This window comes from Typopeltis vanoorti, chromosome 9, assembly GCF_054136105.1.
Source record: "Typopeltis vanoorti isolate ZY-2024b chromosome 9, IOZ_Tvanoo_1.0, whole genome shotgun sequence".
Taxonomy (NCBI): domain Eukaryota; kingdom Metazoa; phylum Arthropoda; class Arachnida; order Uropygi; family Thelyphonidae; genus Typopeltis; species Typopeltis vanoorti.
Genome location: NC_143557.1, coordinates 34,860,959 through 34,877,171, shown reverse-complemented (window position 1 = coordinate 34,877,171; position 16,213 = coordinate 34,860,959). Strand labels below are relative to the sequence as shown.

The 16,213-nt window shown below is 35.8% G+C and overlaps 1 protein-coding gene across 2 annotated transcripts in view; it reads left to right on the top strand.

The window, feature by feature from the left end:
- The window catches only part of LOC150102965 (sorting nexin-14-like), a 793,179-nt gene that overhangs the window by 134,154 nt on the left and 642,812 nt on the right, over positions 1-16,213 (top strand). For both annotated transcript variants that reach the window (XM_090397844.1, XM_090397845.1), the window contains one exon: positions 8,201-8,347. In XM_090397844.1, coding sequence (XP_090253970.1) covers positions 8,201-8,347 — 147 coding nt within the window. The remainder of the gene's footprint in view (positions 1-8,200; positions 8,348-16,213) is intronic.

The window sequence follows — 16,213 nt, the reverse complement described above, 5'->3', positions numbered from 1 at the left end:
TAAACAAGCAACACAAACGTATACAGTTCACAATTGAGATTGAAAGACATAACACACTGCCATTTCTAGATACATTTGTCACACGTCTCCCCTCAGGCAATCTTTCCTTCACTGTTTTCTCCCGGACACTGACACATATTGGCCAATATATTCACATAAACTCCTACCGCCACCCAACACAAAAAAAAACAAAAAAACAAGGCTCTGAAGATCTGCTCCAGTGAACAGGCACTGAAAGATGAATTTAAAGTGATCAGCAATACTTTTCAAAAAAATGGATACAGCCAAAACACTATTAACAAAATTCTCCACAAGACCTCGATAAAAAAACAAAGACAAACCAGACTACAATAAAACTATAACCATTCCCACATTAAAGGGACATCAGACAAAATAAACGGAGCACTACAAAAATACACCCTCAAAGCCACCTTTAAACCTTCTGCAAAATTAAAAAGCTTATTCAACTCATCCAAAGACCCACTCCCTCCGCTGGCCCACCCTGGAGTATACCATATTTACTGCACCTGCAATATACCATAGATAGGAGAAACAGGATGCACAATTCCGATCAGACAAAAAGAACATAAACAACACATCAAATATAATAATTATGTTGAAGCTGGCCTTTCTGATCATGCCCTGAACACTACATAGAATTGACTGGAAAAGCACTAGTTGTCTACATCACACCAAAACATGGTATGAACGCAAATTTAAGGAAGCTTGTGAGATCATTATCAACCACTCCAATTTAAACAATAATGATGGTCTAAAAATCCCATACATATGGAAGGCATATATTCGTCCCACGAATTATTCCTCTCTAAGAACAACTATACATAGGACTGGAAAATACAGGATCCTGAATCAAAAATAACAACTTTAATACTAAAAATAGGACATCACTGTTAAAGAAAAAATCTGTAAGAAAGAATGTTTATTCATGTTGTAATTTATAAATAATTTTTTAAATCAAAAATAACAGTTGTAATAATAGAAATAGGACATCACTGTTACTGGAAGGAAAACTATCTGTAAGCACGAATGTCTATTCAATTCATGTAATCATAAATTAAATATAGCTTGATGTAATTTTTTTTTTTTTTTTCACTTGAGGTTATGCCAGTGAGTAGCATGTGATCAAATCATTGTTTCTCTAGCTTTCAGTTTGAAATGTAACGCAGCTTGTCTTATATATTTATGTATGCTTTAGATCAGCGCTTCCCAAACTGTGGACCACGGCCCCCTTGGGGGCCGTAGGTTTTGTTGAGGGGGGCCGTGAAATAATGAAAACAAATTTAAAATGTTTTAAGACTAAGTAGATTTTTTTATTTTAAAAGAAACGCATTTAACTTTTATTATTCATTATTTCTTTTTTTGTTAATTTTTATATTTTAATGCAAAAATTCACACATTGGTGTTGGTTCACAAACATTGCTTCCTGAATATTTCGGCGCTTAATGAATATTAGTAAATATTGCTTATTCATATGTTTCATTTCAAAGCAGTGGTTAATTGTATTTACTTCGAATGCTCTCCAGGGAAGCTCCAAATCTTCCTGTCCCTTTCATCACGCGTTCGTAATCAGGGACTGTTGATATTGACTTTATATACATATCAAAACTCCTTTTATATTATCACTGTCATCGGAGCTAGTTTTCTGTTACCAATAAAAGTTTCGCATATACTTCACACATGAAAAAAAGCTTAAACAGGTTCATGCCGGGAGATAGTAACTCACTTGCAGTGGTAAACAACACCCCTCCCTAACAACCGCTATACTGCACAGGCAATAAAAACAAGTACTTTTATTATGCCAGTGAATAAGGTATGAGGAGTCTGTGTAATATATTTCTCAACAAATAGTGCAATTAGAGACAACTGGGATAAAAACACACTAATTTAATGAATCACATGTCCCCTCATACAGAAACTATGCTGTAGAAACTGAAACAAAACCATATGTTGCATGGGCAAACACAGTATCCAACTAAAAACTATTGTTATTAATTAGATGTGTGTGAGTTCGATTTCCCAAGGCAGCAATAAAATTCAACGGAATGTGTGAAAATTCGTAAACGTGTTAAAACTCTTTCGGTTGCGTGATCTTTTGTTAATACTGCACCAATCATATGCACGTTTTAATAACCTGTTTCGCGTTAGGCTTAATTACCTTAAAGGGAGAAAAGTCACAAAAGAGAAAAATGTTCCTGGTCCGGGGATTCCCTTATTCAGGTAATATTCACTAATTTCATGTTATCAGTCTGTGGTGTGCCAGTATTGGTAAGTGGTGATATTATGCGATCTATTCTATTTTAAAAAATTTTACCCTGAGATGGAGAAGTGACTGATAAAAAAATAAAATAAAAAAATTCCCGCGAACAATCAGAAGAAGCAGAAACAGATTCAAAAAAAAAAAAAAAAAAAGAACAGTATTTCATGTTTTACCAGAACAGCTCGCATCATCTTCAGAACCAAACGGTAAGAGGCAAAAAATGTAATATATGCATTTGATTTTTGCAATATTCGCTGTGTATGTTTTGTATTGAATATAAATACAATAAATATTATAATAAAATATCTCTTTATTCCGATTTTTTTTCGAGGGGGGCCGTGAAATATTTTAATTTTTGCAAAGGGGACCCTGACATCCAGAAGTTTGGGAAGCACTGCTTTAGATGATGATCTTGACATGAAGATCGAAACGTTGGGATAATAAAAAGAGTTATTTTAACATGGTTGTAGAATATATAATTTCAAAAATGAATGCTGATCACTGTGTAACACTAAAAGAAAGGAACCTCGAACTCTTCTATCCTACCATCTTGGCATCGCACACCTCTTTTACTTACCTTTCCCATTCTGTTTAAGTAACCATGCCACTTTGATCTGCTCAAACATTCTTGAATGCTAACGGTGCGAACTTTCTTTCTAATATCTTCATTTTGGTAATCATATGAGATGTGACCTGCCGTTAGTATGAGGTGTGACCTACTGCTGCAGTAATCGTGTGAGGTTTGACCTACAGGATTTGCATATATTAATTGCCGAATGTAGCCTTGATATCTCGAATGAATGCTTCACTGTTTGTTGGGTTAAGTCCGCACCAAGTTCCATTGAGGTGCCTTGGCAGAAGGTCAGGGTTTTACCATGCATTTTTCTCAACATCTTCGATTTCAGATCTCCCCACAGCCTTTCGATTAGCTGGGTGTGTGCTCCAGTTATTGGGTCAACGAAGTTCTCACTATGGTTTACAGTTTGGTGTACATAGGCATGAGTTTCTAAGCCTCTGTAAGCCAACCATTTGTCTGAATGGAGGGTGGTTCCAAGTGCAACCTCTGCCTTGATAATGGAATGAAGGGTCTGTCTATCTTGACACTCTACCACAAAGAATCGATGCTCGACAATCCAATCAGAATGTTTCTGGACCAGCCCCAAAACCCATGACCCTTCCATCCTTCTGTCGTAATTTTTCCGTCCAGGAGGCACTTCCTGAAGGAGAGATTTCTTGTAACTGCCAGCATCTTCCACATGTGCAGTTTCACAGTCCCTGAGAAGCAATCTCCTTTGATTGCCTTTTCGCTTTCCTCTCAGTGGAGTTTCATCCATCTGAATAACCGTGCCAGGTCCTCCCATTTTGTCTCTCTTCTCCCAGAGTCGAAAGGGGACACCACGGCAGAGGTTAAACCAGTCTACTACTGCTTGGTGGCAATGACCAGTAAATTCTTCCACTTATGCAATAGACAGGCCACTACACCACAGAAACACAACCACCAAAATACTCCGTAGAAAAGTTGCTGTGAGCTCAGCCATGGCCATCTAAGTAAGTGAAGAAGTTATTGAAACAACGAACCGATTGTGTTGATTTGCACGTTTTCCTCTTGCACTTGAACCTCGAACTCTGAATTTCTCTTCTTTTGAATGACCAACTTTGTCTCTCCTCTACATCCTAATCTTTTGCACCGAGGTGTAGCAGCTTCATTTTGAAAAACACTCTGTTCTTGAAGCCAGATTATTGTGCTTTCCTCACTGTTGATTTAGTAAAATACTCGGCTTCACATCTTGACATTTACTATCCATAGAGTAGTTCCTTGAGTAGCTCGTTTTTATATATATATATATATATATATATATATATACACATACAGTCAAGTCTATCTCCTCTCACAATGTGACATTTACTATCCTCAGAGTAGATCGCCTTTTTATATATACTGCCAAGTCTATCCCCTCTCACAATGTATCCTCTCCTATGGTAGGTCACACTTCATACGTGACGTGCATTGGTAGATCACATGCCATACAGTATGTCACAAGTAATACTTGATGCTAAGGGGTAGGTCACACGTCATACGATTACCTTCATTTTTAATATAGCGATGATCTTTGTTTTCTCTGCTAATTTTTCCACAATCATTATATTTGTGTTTTTGATCTTTGATCAGCTTTTATTTTTAACCCAACTATGAATCGTAATCCTTACTTTCATAGTCACTTCCATTTCTGGATATACTTGTCACGTCTTCCCTTGGGCAGTCTATCCTTCTCTGTCAACTGCAAGCCCACACTTATTGGCTAATATATACATGTAAACCCTTACCACCAACCTTAACGAAAAACTTGGTGATAAAATAAATGGAATGCTATACAATTACAACTTCTTAATACTGCCCCCCCTCCCCACAGAACTGAAAAACATATTCAGCTCTTTCAGGAAGTTCCCCCCCACCACACCCTGTGGTATACTGAATCCAGTGCACTTCTTTAACTTACCTTATATTTGTGAAACAGGATTCATCATCCCAATCTGTTAAAATAAAAAATAAAATAAAATAAATAAAAACCCATCAAATTTAACAATTTTGAAGTTAGAAATCGGACCTCTATTATCACACACTCACAACGCTACATTAACTGGAAAGGAACCTTTACCTTATATCATATTAAAACTTGGAATGAATGCAAATTTAAGGAAACCTGTGAAATTTTGATCTACTTAATCTAAACAATAATTGTGGCCTAAAAATCCAAAGAATATTAATGCTACATATTTAGCCCACATAATCCTAGCCTGGTTGGCTGAGTGGTTAGCATATCCACTCTCCAGCCAAAAGGCTGTGGGTTCAAATCCTGCTGTGAGCATGAACGTTTGTCTGTGAAAATACTAGTGGTGGTTGCGGTGGTGGGCAGTAGATGATGCAGTTCATTGTAATTGATAAATTGAGCATGGAGACTGAGAGTTATAGAGTAGGTGCTCTCCCTCGACGAGTCTTTGTTGGCCGAACGGTTAGCGTATCCACTCTCCAGCTAAAAGGCTGCGGGTTCGAATCCCATCGTGTGCATGGATGTTTGTGATTGTCTGTGAAAATACCAGTGATGGTTGTGGGAAGTAGATGGCATTGGTGGAGATGATATGATGGTAGTTGCGGTTTGTTGTAGTTGGTGGATTGAGTGGTGAAGACCCAGAGTTGTAGAGTGGATGCCTTCCCTTGGACTCCCTGGAGGTGTCACATAATAATAATAATTCTCTTTCAAGTTCTCCAGCTAACCCTAACTTCAGGACTCTAAGCAGTAATTACAGCTTATTTTATATAATAAATTTAGTTTAATCCTTTATCCAAGTGTGAGCAAACAAAGTTTGCGCCTGAAAGTATCTTCACGACTGGGGCAAGGTAGCACAACTATGGGAAACTCGTTGCAAAGGTGGAGAAAGCTCTCATCACTCCTATCTCAGTATCTCCCATAATGCAAAGCACATCTCCTTGTGGATATGTGTAATGTTATGCATTAAGGGAAGGGCCACTACCCAGACTAGTTTCGACCTTTATTGAGGTCTCTTCAGTGGGGGCCAGGCCCAAGTGGAGATACCAGGCAGAAGCATTAGCAAGGTCATCTCTACCAATAGGAGTTGCCAAACGGAGTGCCACCTTTCTTTTTATTAAATTACTCTGGATTTAGAGAAATATGTTAAAAGTTTATTTTTCACTTGGTTAGACTATAATAAATTTAGTTTAATCCTTTATCCAAGTGTGAATCTAAATCCAGAGTAATTTAATAAAAAGGTGGCACTCCGTTTGGCAATTCCTATAGGTAGAGATGACCTTGCTAATGCTTCTGCCTGGTATCTCCACTTGGGCCTGGCTCCCACTGAAGAGACTTCAATAAAGGTCGAAACTAGTCTGAGTAGTGACCCTTCCCTTAATGCATAACATTATACATATCCGCAAGGAGATGTGCTTTGCATTATGGGAGATATGGAGATAGGAGTGATGTTAGCCTGCTCCACCTCTGCAACTAGTTGCCCGGTGTTGTGCTACCTTGCCCCAGTCCTGAAGATACTTTCAGGTGCAAACTTTGTTTACTCATACTTGGATAAAGGATTAAACTAAATTTATTATAGTCTAACCAAGTGAAAAATAAACTTTTAAGCTTATTTTATGTTAGCCACTGCCACCGATACTATTTTTGTTCTAATTTATTTGTTGATTTATCTGTAGCCAAACAGATAACAGGATTCTAGCTTTATATAGTTTTTTTTTACAACCATTTTAGGCTGACTGAATTATTGTTAGTTTAGCATACCTCCCCCCCCCCCCCCCCCACACCCACCAGATTATGACATTGATATGATGATCAAAATTTCAGGTAATTATCTTGGTTTATATTAAATTGAAGTTATTGCTCTAACATGGTAGCTGCCTCCATAATTTTATTATAATAAATCTTAGATTCATAAGTTAAAATTGGTTTGAACACTGTCTTCTATGCCGTTAGTTTAGAGTTCTGGATAATTTCTCTCTTATTCTATATACATTTCAGTTGGATTGCTTATTCTGTTGTCTTTCCATGTTTAATTTACTATCTTCACTAAAAAAAAAAAACTCTCTAAATAGCTAAATATACTTCTTGATCTGTAGGTCCATTATGAATGTAGTTGAAATTTTTCATACATCTACCTTCACAGTTTGGGTCTTTTATTTCTAATTCTCATGCCAAACTGTTATTCAGTTTAGTTAAAGAATCCTGGACACTTGCACTGGATGTGTTTAGTAGTACAACATCAGCATTAAGCAAAGTTTAATATTTCCAAGATTCTGTTATTGGAATTAATGTCCATTTCTTTCTTAATGTTATCCATATAGGTGATGAAGAAGAGTGGAGATAGTGTGCATCCTTATCTCACACCTGATTTGATATCAAACCTGGGCTGCTTCGGTTCTCACTAGACCAAAGTACGGTTCTCATTAAGTTCTCATAGCTGACAACTTAATTGTTGACTACATTGTATTGCTTTGCATAATGTTTCATTTACCCTCATATAACTAGCATTTTGAAAAGATTTTCTTTTGGCATCTTGTCATGTGCTTTTTCTAGATCTATAAAATTTTAAGTATAGGTCTTTGTCATATTTCTCTAATTTCTCAACTATTTGCTGTATACTGAAAATCTGATTCTGACAACCCCTGTTTTTCACCAGAACTTAGCTTGTTCTTTAAGTTTCTTTTCCATAATTTTTCTTAGTCTCAAGTATGTTTGTGTAAATCTTACTTGGAACAACTTAGTAGAGAAACCTCTGCAATTCCCACATTCAGTTTGATTGCACTTTCTATGGATGGGAACTATTAGGGTTGTACTCCAATCATTGAGAATTTGAGCTTCTGACCAGGCCTTCTGAATTAGCCATTGTAGTTACAGTGAAATTTTATACAGCAGCAAAATATCATATACTGTCTTTACACATTTTTGCTTTCTGTTGGCTTTTTTTACTTCAAGGATTGATAGGTAGTCTCTATTGCATTCCACTTGAATATTTCCTACCATTGTTCATCAAACTATAATAATCTTACTTCTTTGTTAGATTACTAATTACTTTATTAGTCCAAGCATCTAGAATATCTAGAAGAAAAATATCACCCTCGTGATATTTTTCTTCTATATCATGAACTCGTATATGATTGGAATGACTTTGAAGATGGTGAGTGCAGATAATGTGCAAGAATTCAAGGAAAAGGTATGAAAACTGATGTGATAAGTAACTTTCATTCATTAGTTAATACTGAATAGTATTAAGACAAATGAAAAACATGCATCCATAATTTTATTAACATTACACTAATTTTCTTTCTTCCAGTATAGAATGGGGGGGGGAAAGAATCTACAACCAATTCTGCTAATAAATGATTTGTTTATTTTTTAGTGTACAATAAGTCCTGTTAGATACAAAATATGTTCAGTATGTGGGAAACTCAAGTGTAGACGCCATCGACCTGAACTCAGTATTTATGAGATGAAACCATGGGCAGATCTCAAGATTCCACAGGAGGTGGACAGTGCTGTGGAGGAGGTTTGTATCCCTCAAACATGATATTTTAAACAATGTTTTATGTGAAAAAAAAATTCTTGGCTTTGTCATCATCATCAAATTCCTGACATGTACCCTCAAGGTATGTACAGGATATGATAGTACTACATGAAAAATTTACATCAATACTAACTTCCTATATACAATTTTCCTCCAAATCAATCTGTTACCTATCAAGACTTAAACATTATCAGATCTTATATTTCTATCTTCTAAGGCACTTTTTACCATATCAATCCACCTACATTTTGAACTTCCTCTTGGTCTTTTTCCTGCCAACACTTAGTTTGCTAATCTTTCTTCTCCCATTCTGTTCAAATGACCATACCACCTGAGATTAGCTAACACATTCCTGGATGCTAACAATGTCAATTTCTTTCTTAATATCCTTTTTTTTAATATGATATTGCCATTGATGCCATCTGTTCATGCCCATAATCTTTCTCAGGACTCTCATATCTGCAGTCAAGTGTTTTATTTCTAACCCAGCTCTCAGATCCATAAGTTAAAATCGGCCTGAACTCTGTCTTGTATATAGCTAATTTAGTGTTTGATTAATTTCTCTCTTATTCTATATAAATTTATTCAGTTGACTTCCTAATCCCAGCTTTACTAATTTTGTTGTCTATTTCCATATTTAATTTACCATCTTCACTAAAAATCGTGCCTAAGTAGATGAAATGTTTTACTTGTTCTATAGGTTCTCCATTCACAATGCTGTTGATATTTTCAATGCTTCTGCCTATTTTCATTGTCCTTGCCTTGTTATTGCTGATCATACCATATCTATTACCATATTATTCTTGGCTTTGTATGTTATGAAAATCCTAGCAATATCCATTAAAAAAATAAAACAAAATAAAACTAAAATTGATTAATATTGTTATGCAACATTACCCCTATGAATGCAGTCAATTGGATCTGTTTCAGATTCTTCTTCTTGAGTATTCTGCAATTGAGCTGGTTCTTCTTTTAGTAGCAGAAACTTTCCTTCCACTCTCTTCTGTTCTGAGCCTTCTCTTTCAAGGTTGTGTACCTCTCTCCATTCAGCATGTCATCTAGCATTGTTTTCCTTCTATTTTTCCTTTGATGGCATCTCTGATCATTTCATTCCTTCTCAGAATATGTCCGATCCAGTTTCCCTTGCTTCTTTTTATCCTCCTTAACAGCATTCTTCCTTCTTCTACTCTTTTTAAGACCTCATCATTAGTTATTTTATCTGTCCATTTGATTTTTTCCAAATCCACATCTCAAAGCTTTCCAAAATCTTAATTTCTTCTTTCTTCAGTGTCCAAGTTTCAGATGCATAGAGGGCAACACTCCACACATACCATTTTATTAGTGTTTTCTTTAGGTTTCTATCCATTTTACTTCTGAATAAATTCCATTTTCTATTAATCATCTCTTCCCATTGCTATTGTTGCTTTTATGTCACATTTACATTCACTGCTAATAACACTTCCTAGTTATTTAAATGTCTTAACTTGATTCAATTTTTCCCCATTTATTCTGATATCCATATTTGCCTCTTTGTACTATAAGAAGCCACCTGAATGGCAAAGAAATGGAGCTAGCTGAGGTATTAGATAAGTACCAGATCGACATAATAGGGGTGACTGAAACAAAAAAGACCAAAACTGGTGAGATCTTTCTGAGCAATAAATACAAAATGATATATTCAGGCAATGACAATCAAGAAAAAGGAGTAGCCATAGTATTCAACACTAAATATGAGGCTAATCTTCTTGAATGTCAGGCAGTGTCAAGTAGAGTGATGTGGGCAAATATAAGAATGGGAGAATTGGACAATGAGACTTATTTGTGCCTATGGTCCCACAGAAGGCTCTACTAAGGTAGAAGAGGAGGAATTTTTTGATGCTTTAGAAAAAGCAACTGACACAATGAAGAAGGAAAAGTTGGTCCTTGTTGGGGATCTAAATAGCAGAGTAGGAAATGACTGTGAGACATACAAAAATATTTTGGGAAAATTTGGAGAAAAGAGCAAAGCTAATAATAATGGCAAATACCTGTTGGATTTCTGCTCAGGACATGGACTGGTTATTACTAACACCATGTTCCAACATAAAAATGTGCACAAATTCACATGGAGAGAAGAGGCAAGGAATAAGAAAAGTCTCATTGACTATGTTATTGTTGATAGTGATGTTTTCTCCCTGGTGCAGGACACCAGAGTGTACAGAGGATTTGAAATTGGAAGTGAGCAGGATAAAATTGAATTTTGTATTGAAAAAAGTAACATATAAGAAAATTTTAAAGAGAATAAAAGTTGAGCAGCTCTCAGATGTGAACTGTAGACTAAAATACACAAAGATTATTGAAGAAAAAATGAAAGAGTTTGAGAACAGGAACCAAAATTTGGAGAATCAGTGGCAAGCCTTGAAGAAAACACTGATTGATTCATCCAGAGAAGCATGTGGTGAGGTTGTGTGGAAGGATAAAAAAATCAGAACTCCCTGGTGGACACAGGAAGTTAAAGAGGCAGTGAAGGAAAAGAAGAAAGCATATCAAAAGTTCCTGTCAAATAAGTCAGCTTGTGCTCTTAGAGAATACAGAGACAAATGCAAGAATGCTAAACACTGTGTAAAACTAGCTAAACAAAAGTCATGGGAGGACTTTGGCAAGAACATAGAAAATAAATACCAATAAGGTGGTAAGATATTCTGGAGGTTGTTGAAGAAGCTTAGAAATGGAGAAAAGAGTGCTGTAAAAGGAGTTAGAGATGATAAAGGTGACATGAAAACGGGATAAAAAGATATCCTTGAAGTATGGAGTAATTACTTCGAAAAATTGCTAAATGAAACAAGCAGTGATAGCACAGTGGTAAAAAAACACTCTACAGGCATACAGTCAGGAATACATATCCATACTTGAAGCAGAAAAAGCCATCAAAGGCTTGAAATGTGGAAAGACAGCAGGAGCAGATGATATCCAACCAGAAATGCTGAAGTATGGTGGTGTAAAAGTCTTACAGTAGCTGCACTGCATGGCTCAGAAAGAATGGACAGAGGGACGAATTCCCGATGATTGGAGTAAAGCTCTCATAGTTCCCACATATAAAAAGGGAAATAAAACTGAATGTGAGAATTACAGAAGTATTTCCTTACTGAGTGTTCCTGGCAAGATTTATGCAAGTATACTTGAGAAACGGTTGAGAAGAATTGTGGAAGATAAACTTGGTGAAGAACAAGCTGGATTCAGGCCAAATAGAGGCTGTCAGGATCAGATCTTCACTTTACGACAAATAGTTGAGAAAGCATGGGAATATAACAAAGATGGATATTTAAGTTTTGTCGATCTGGAAAAGGCATATGTAAGGTGCCGAGAGAGAAGCTATTCAATCGCTACAGTTATATGGTGTCAATGGGGCATTATATCAAGCAATACTTAGTCTGTATTTGAGTTGTAAGTTGGCAGTTAGAATTGAAAGATGTACTGGAAGATGGTTTAATGTTAAATCTGGTGTGAGACAAGGATGTACATTATCCCCTCTGTTATTCATTATCTATATGGATCACATTATGAAGCAAAGTGGTATTAAACATGATATCAAAATTGGAGATGTTAATCTCAGTTCTTTTCTTTATGCAGACGATGTTATACTTCTAAATAAATCCGCTACAAGTCTGCAATTTTCCCTGACTAAATTAAATAACTGTTGTAATAGATATCATATGAAGGTCAGCAATAAAAAGACAAAGACAATGAAAATAGCTAGAATCATTGAAAATGTCAACTGCACTGTGAATGGAGAATCTGTGGAACAAGTATCGACCAACCTTTGCCAGCAAAGGTTGGTCGATTGGTAGAGCCTCTGCTAGTAATTGCTCACGCAAAAAGTTAAGCAAGATTGAGCGCAGTTAGTAGTTGGACGGAGATCAATCGTTCAATGCTGTTGGCACACTCTCCCTCAATGAGTCTTTGGATTCCCTGGAGGTTTCACATAATAATAATAAAAAAATAAAATAAAACATTTCAGCTACTTAGGCACGATATTTAGTGAAGATGGTAAATTAAATATGGAAATAGACAATAGAATCAACAAAGCTGGTATGGTTGGAAGTCAGCTGAATAAATTCATATGGAATAAGAGAGAAATTAGTCAAACACTAAATTATCTGTATACAAGACAGTGTTTAAACCAATTTTAACTTGTGGATCTGAGTGCTGGGTCAGAAGTAAAACACTTGACCAAAGACTAGAGACCACATATATGAGAACCTGAGAAAGATTAGAGGTGTGAACAGATGGCATCAATGGCAATATCATTAAAAACGAGGATATTAAGAAAGAACTTGACATTGTCAGCATCCAGGAATGCTTTAGCAGAGCTAATCTAAGGTGGTATGGTCACTTAAACAAAATGGGCAAGGAAAGATTAGCAAAACAAGTGTTCTCTGCCAGGTTGGCAGGAAAACGACCCGGAAGACCAAGATATACCGTATTTTTCGCTGTATAAGATTCCCTTTTTTACCTTAAAAATTCATCTTAAAAATGGGGTGCTTCTTATATAATGAAGGTAAAGATTGTTTCCTCTTTTCAAAGTCATACGCACTCCCTTTTATGTTCCAAGATCTTTATAGGCGGTTAAGGGTGCAATCAAATTGATGCGTGACCTTCACGTGACTTCTAGCGCGTAATTGGCTAAGAACGGGGAGTCCCTATTCAAGTTTTATAATATCTTATCCGAGTAATCAGTTACCGATGTTTATCAGTATTGAGTTGACATGTTGAGATATTTTGTGTTCAGTTTGATATTTCCCTGTAGATTTTAGTGATGTAAAAAAACAGGCAACATTCATATACTTCAAGTTACAAATTGCAGGTTGTAAAATATGCGGAAGAACACGTGAATAGGGAAGCTGAAAGACATTTTTTACCTCCGCCTACAGGAAAAGTTTTTTTTACGTTTTTTCCAGAAAATTGTATTAAATTTCTTGGGTGCATCTTATACATAGGAGCGTCTTATACACCAGAAAATACGGAATGGGGATTGATACTGTCCAAAGTGCCTTAGACGATAGAAATATAAGATCTGATAATGTTGGCGTCTTGAGAGGTAACAGACTGATTTGGAGGAAAATTGTAGATAGGAAGTTAGTAATGTTGTAAATTTTTCATGTAGTACTATCATATCCTGTACACCCCTTGAGGGTACATGGCAGGAATTTGATGATGATTGTTTTTCTGATGTTAATTTTCATTCCATAATTGATATAGGAGTCCATTAATCTCTTCAACAGATGTTGTAGTCCTGTTTCAGTATTTGATAGTAATGCCTTGTGATATGCGTATCTTATTGCAAATATCTGTCTACCTCCAACCTTTATTCCTTCTTCCAAGTTCTCCAGCGTTTCTTTTAACATTGCTTCGGAATACATGTTAGACAAAATTGGTGACAGAGAACAGCCTTATCTTCCTCCTCATCCAGTGATACCTGGTTCTGTTGTACCATATATGTCTCTCTCCATGGCAGTTTGTCCCATATATAGTGAAATAATTAGCCTTCTGTCTTTCCAATCTATACCAATCTTTTCCATTACTTCCAACATCTTATCTCATTTTACAAAGTCAAAAGCTTTTTCAAAATCTATATAACAGATATTAACTTCTTTATTCACTTCCAGACTTCTTTCACTTACTATTGTTAACTGTCCAATTGCATCTCTTGTTCCCCTACCCTTCCTGAAACCACACTGATCTTCTCCAAGAAATTCTTCCACTTTAGATGCAATTCCTCATGTGTTAAGATTCTCATAAGTATTTTTGATGCATGGGAAATGAGGCTTATTTTTCTAAAATCCTTGCAATTCAGTGCATTACTTTTCTTTGGTATAGGTATAAATATTAAGGTCATAAAATCTTTTGGTAGTGCTCCTTTGTTATAAATTAAATTTATTATTTTGGTTATTTCTTCAGTTTTCCTTTCTTCTGAAGTTGTTTCAGGAATTCTGCAGGTATTTTATCTATTCCTTCTGCATTTCCACATTTTAGTTCTTTAATGGCCATTTCTACTTCTGTCTTAAAAATCTCTGGGCCTAGATCATCTTCATTTACCTTCTTTATATCTTCTAATGGCAACTCGTTTGGTCTATTTTCCTTGTCATATAGATCTTCAATATATTCCTTCCATCTCATTAGGATTTTATCTTCTCCAGTTATGATTTCTCCATTCTTATTTTCTATGCCTCTAGCTCGAATTCCATTTCTCTCGTGATTCATGCCTCTTGCTTTTCATGTAAATGATCATACCTTCCACACTCTCATAATTTTCCATTTGTTCACATTCTTTTTTAAGCCAATCTTCTCTACTTCTTTCTGCTTCCCTTCTCAATTTGTCATTCAGGGTTCTATATTGTATTTTCCCTTCTGGGGTGTCTTTATTTTTTCATTTTCTTCTTTCTTCCTTTAGAGAAATGATCTCATTAGTTATCCAAGTTTTTTTTTATTCTTTTAGCTCTTACATATCCAATTTCTTCTGCAGTCTTCTTTATTTTCTCTTTAACTTGTTCTCATTTCTTTTCTGGATCTTCAGTTTTGACAAAACTTGTTTTCTCTAATTCTTTCTCCAATCAATTTCCAAATTCCTATATTTATTAATTTTATTAAAATGGAACTTAGAGAAGTTAATTATTTATTAATTTCTCTAAGTTCCATTTTTTCCTTTTCATAGATTCTTTTATTTTCTTTAGTTTCACATTTATTTCTATGAATAGTAGGTTGTGGTCAGAGTAAATATCAGCTTCAGGATATGTGCATGCATTTTTTACACTATTCTTGTATCTTTGCTTTACTATAATGTAATCAATTTGATACCTTTCTATATCTCCTGGTTTTTTCCATGTGTGTAGTCTTCTCTTAGATTTTTAAACCAAGTAATTATTCATAATTAGCTTCTTTTCTTCACAGAATTCCACTAACCTTTCCCCTCTCTCATTTCTATTACCTAGTCTGTATCTTCCTACTACACTCCCATCCTCTTCTCCTACAACTCCATTCCATTCTCTCATTATAATCATATACTCTTTTCTTTTTTCTTCCTTAATTATTTCTTGTAATTGTTCGTACATTTCCTCTATTTCCTCATCTGAATGGTCACTTGTTGGCATATATACCTGCATTATTGTTATGTCCACCGGTTCAGCCTTCAATTTTACCTCCATAATCCTGTCATTCAGACAGTTTATGCTAATGATGCTCTTTGCTGTACTTTTATTAACTCCTTTTTCCTTTTTATCTCCACCTAAGTAAATTATTCTTACTTCGTCACTATAAAAATCACCTATTCCTTCCCATCTGACTTCACAGAGAGCCCTATGATATCAATTTCTCCTTTGTCCATTTCTTGTTTGAGATTTTCAAATTTTTCACATCTGTTCATTGTTCTCACATTCCATGTTGCAATTTTGATTCTCTGATGATCTTTCATTTTCACTTTGTTTGTAGCTTGTTTTAAGTCACTTTTAGAGGTTTGATCGGGAAGAACATCAACCCTTAAAGTGTCCTTATTTCCCAATATTGTATCTGTTCCAATGTGTACCTTCTTTTCCTCTCTGTGCCAAGAGACACCACCTTGGTTTGCCAGGCTGGTAGTTTCCCCCTTATAAGTTCTATTCATTGCTACTAAAATTTTCTAGGGGGGGGGGATATTAGTGGAGTGGTTTCCCATTGCCTTCTCCACCACAGTGCTCCAGCAAGTACTAGTAGAGCTGCTGCCCTTTACCAGCTAGAGTAGAATTTGGGAAAAGGAAAGACACCCTCGGGCCTTGAGTACTCTAATACCCTCTGGGTCGAAGTAAGCAAGAGTCAGCCATGTGAGGCCATATAGGA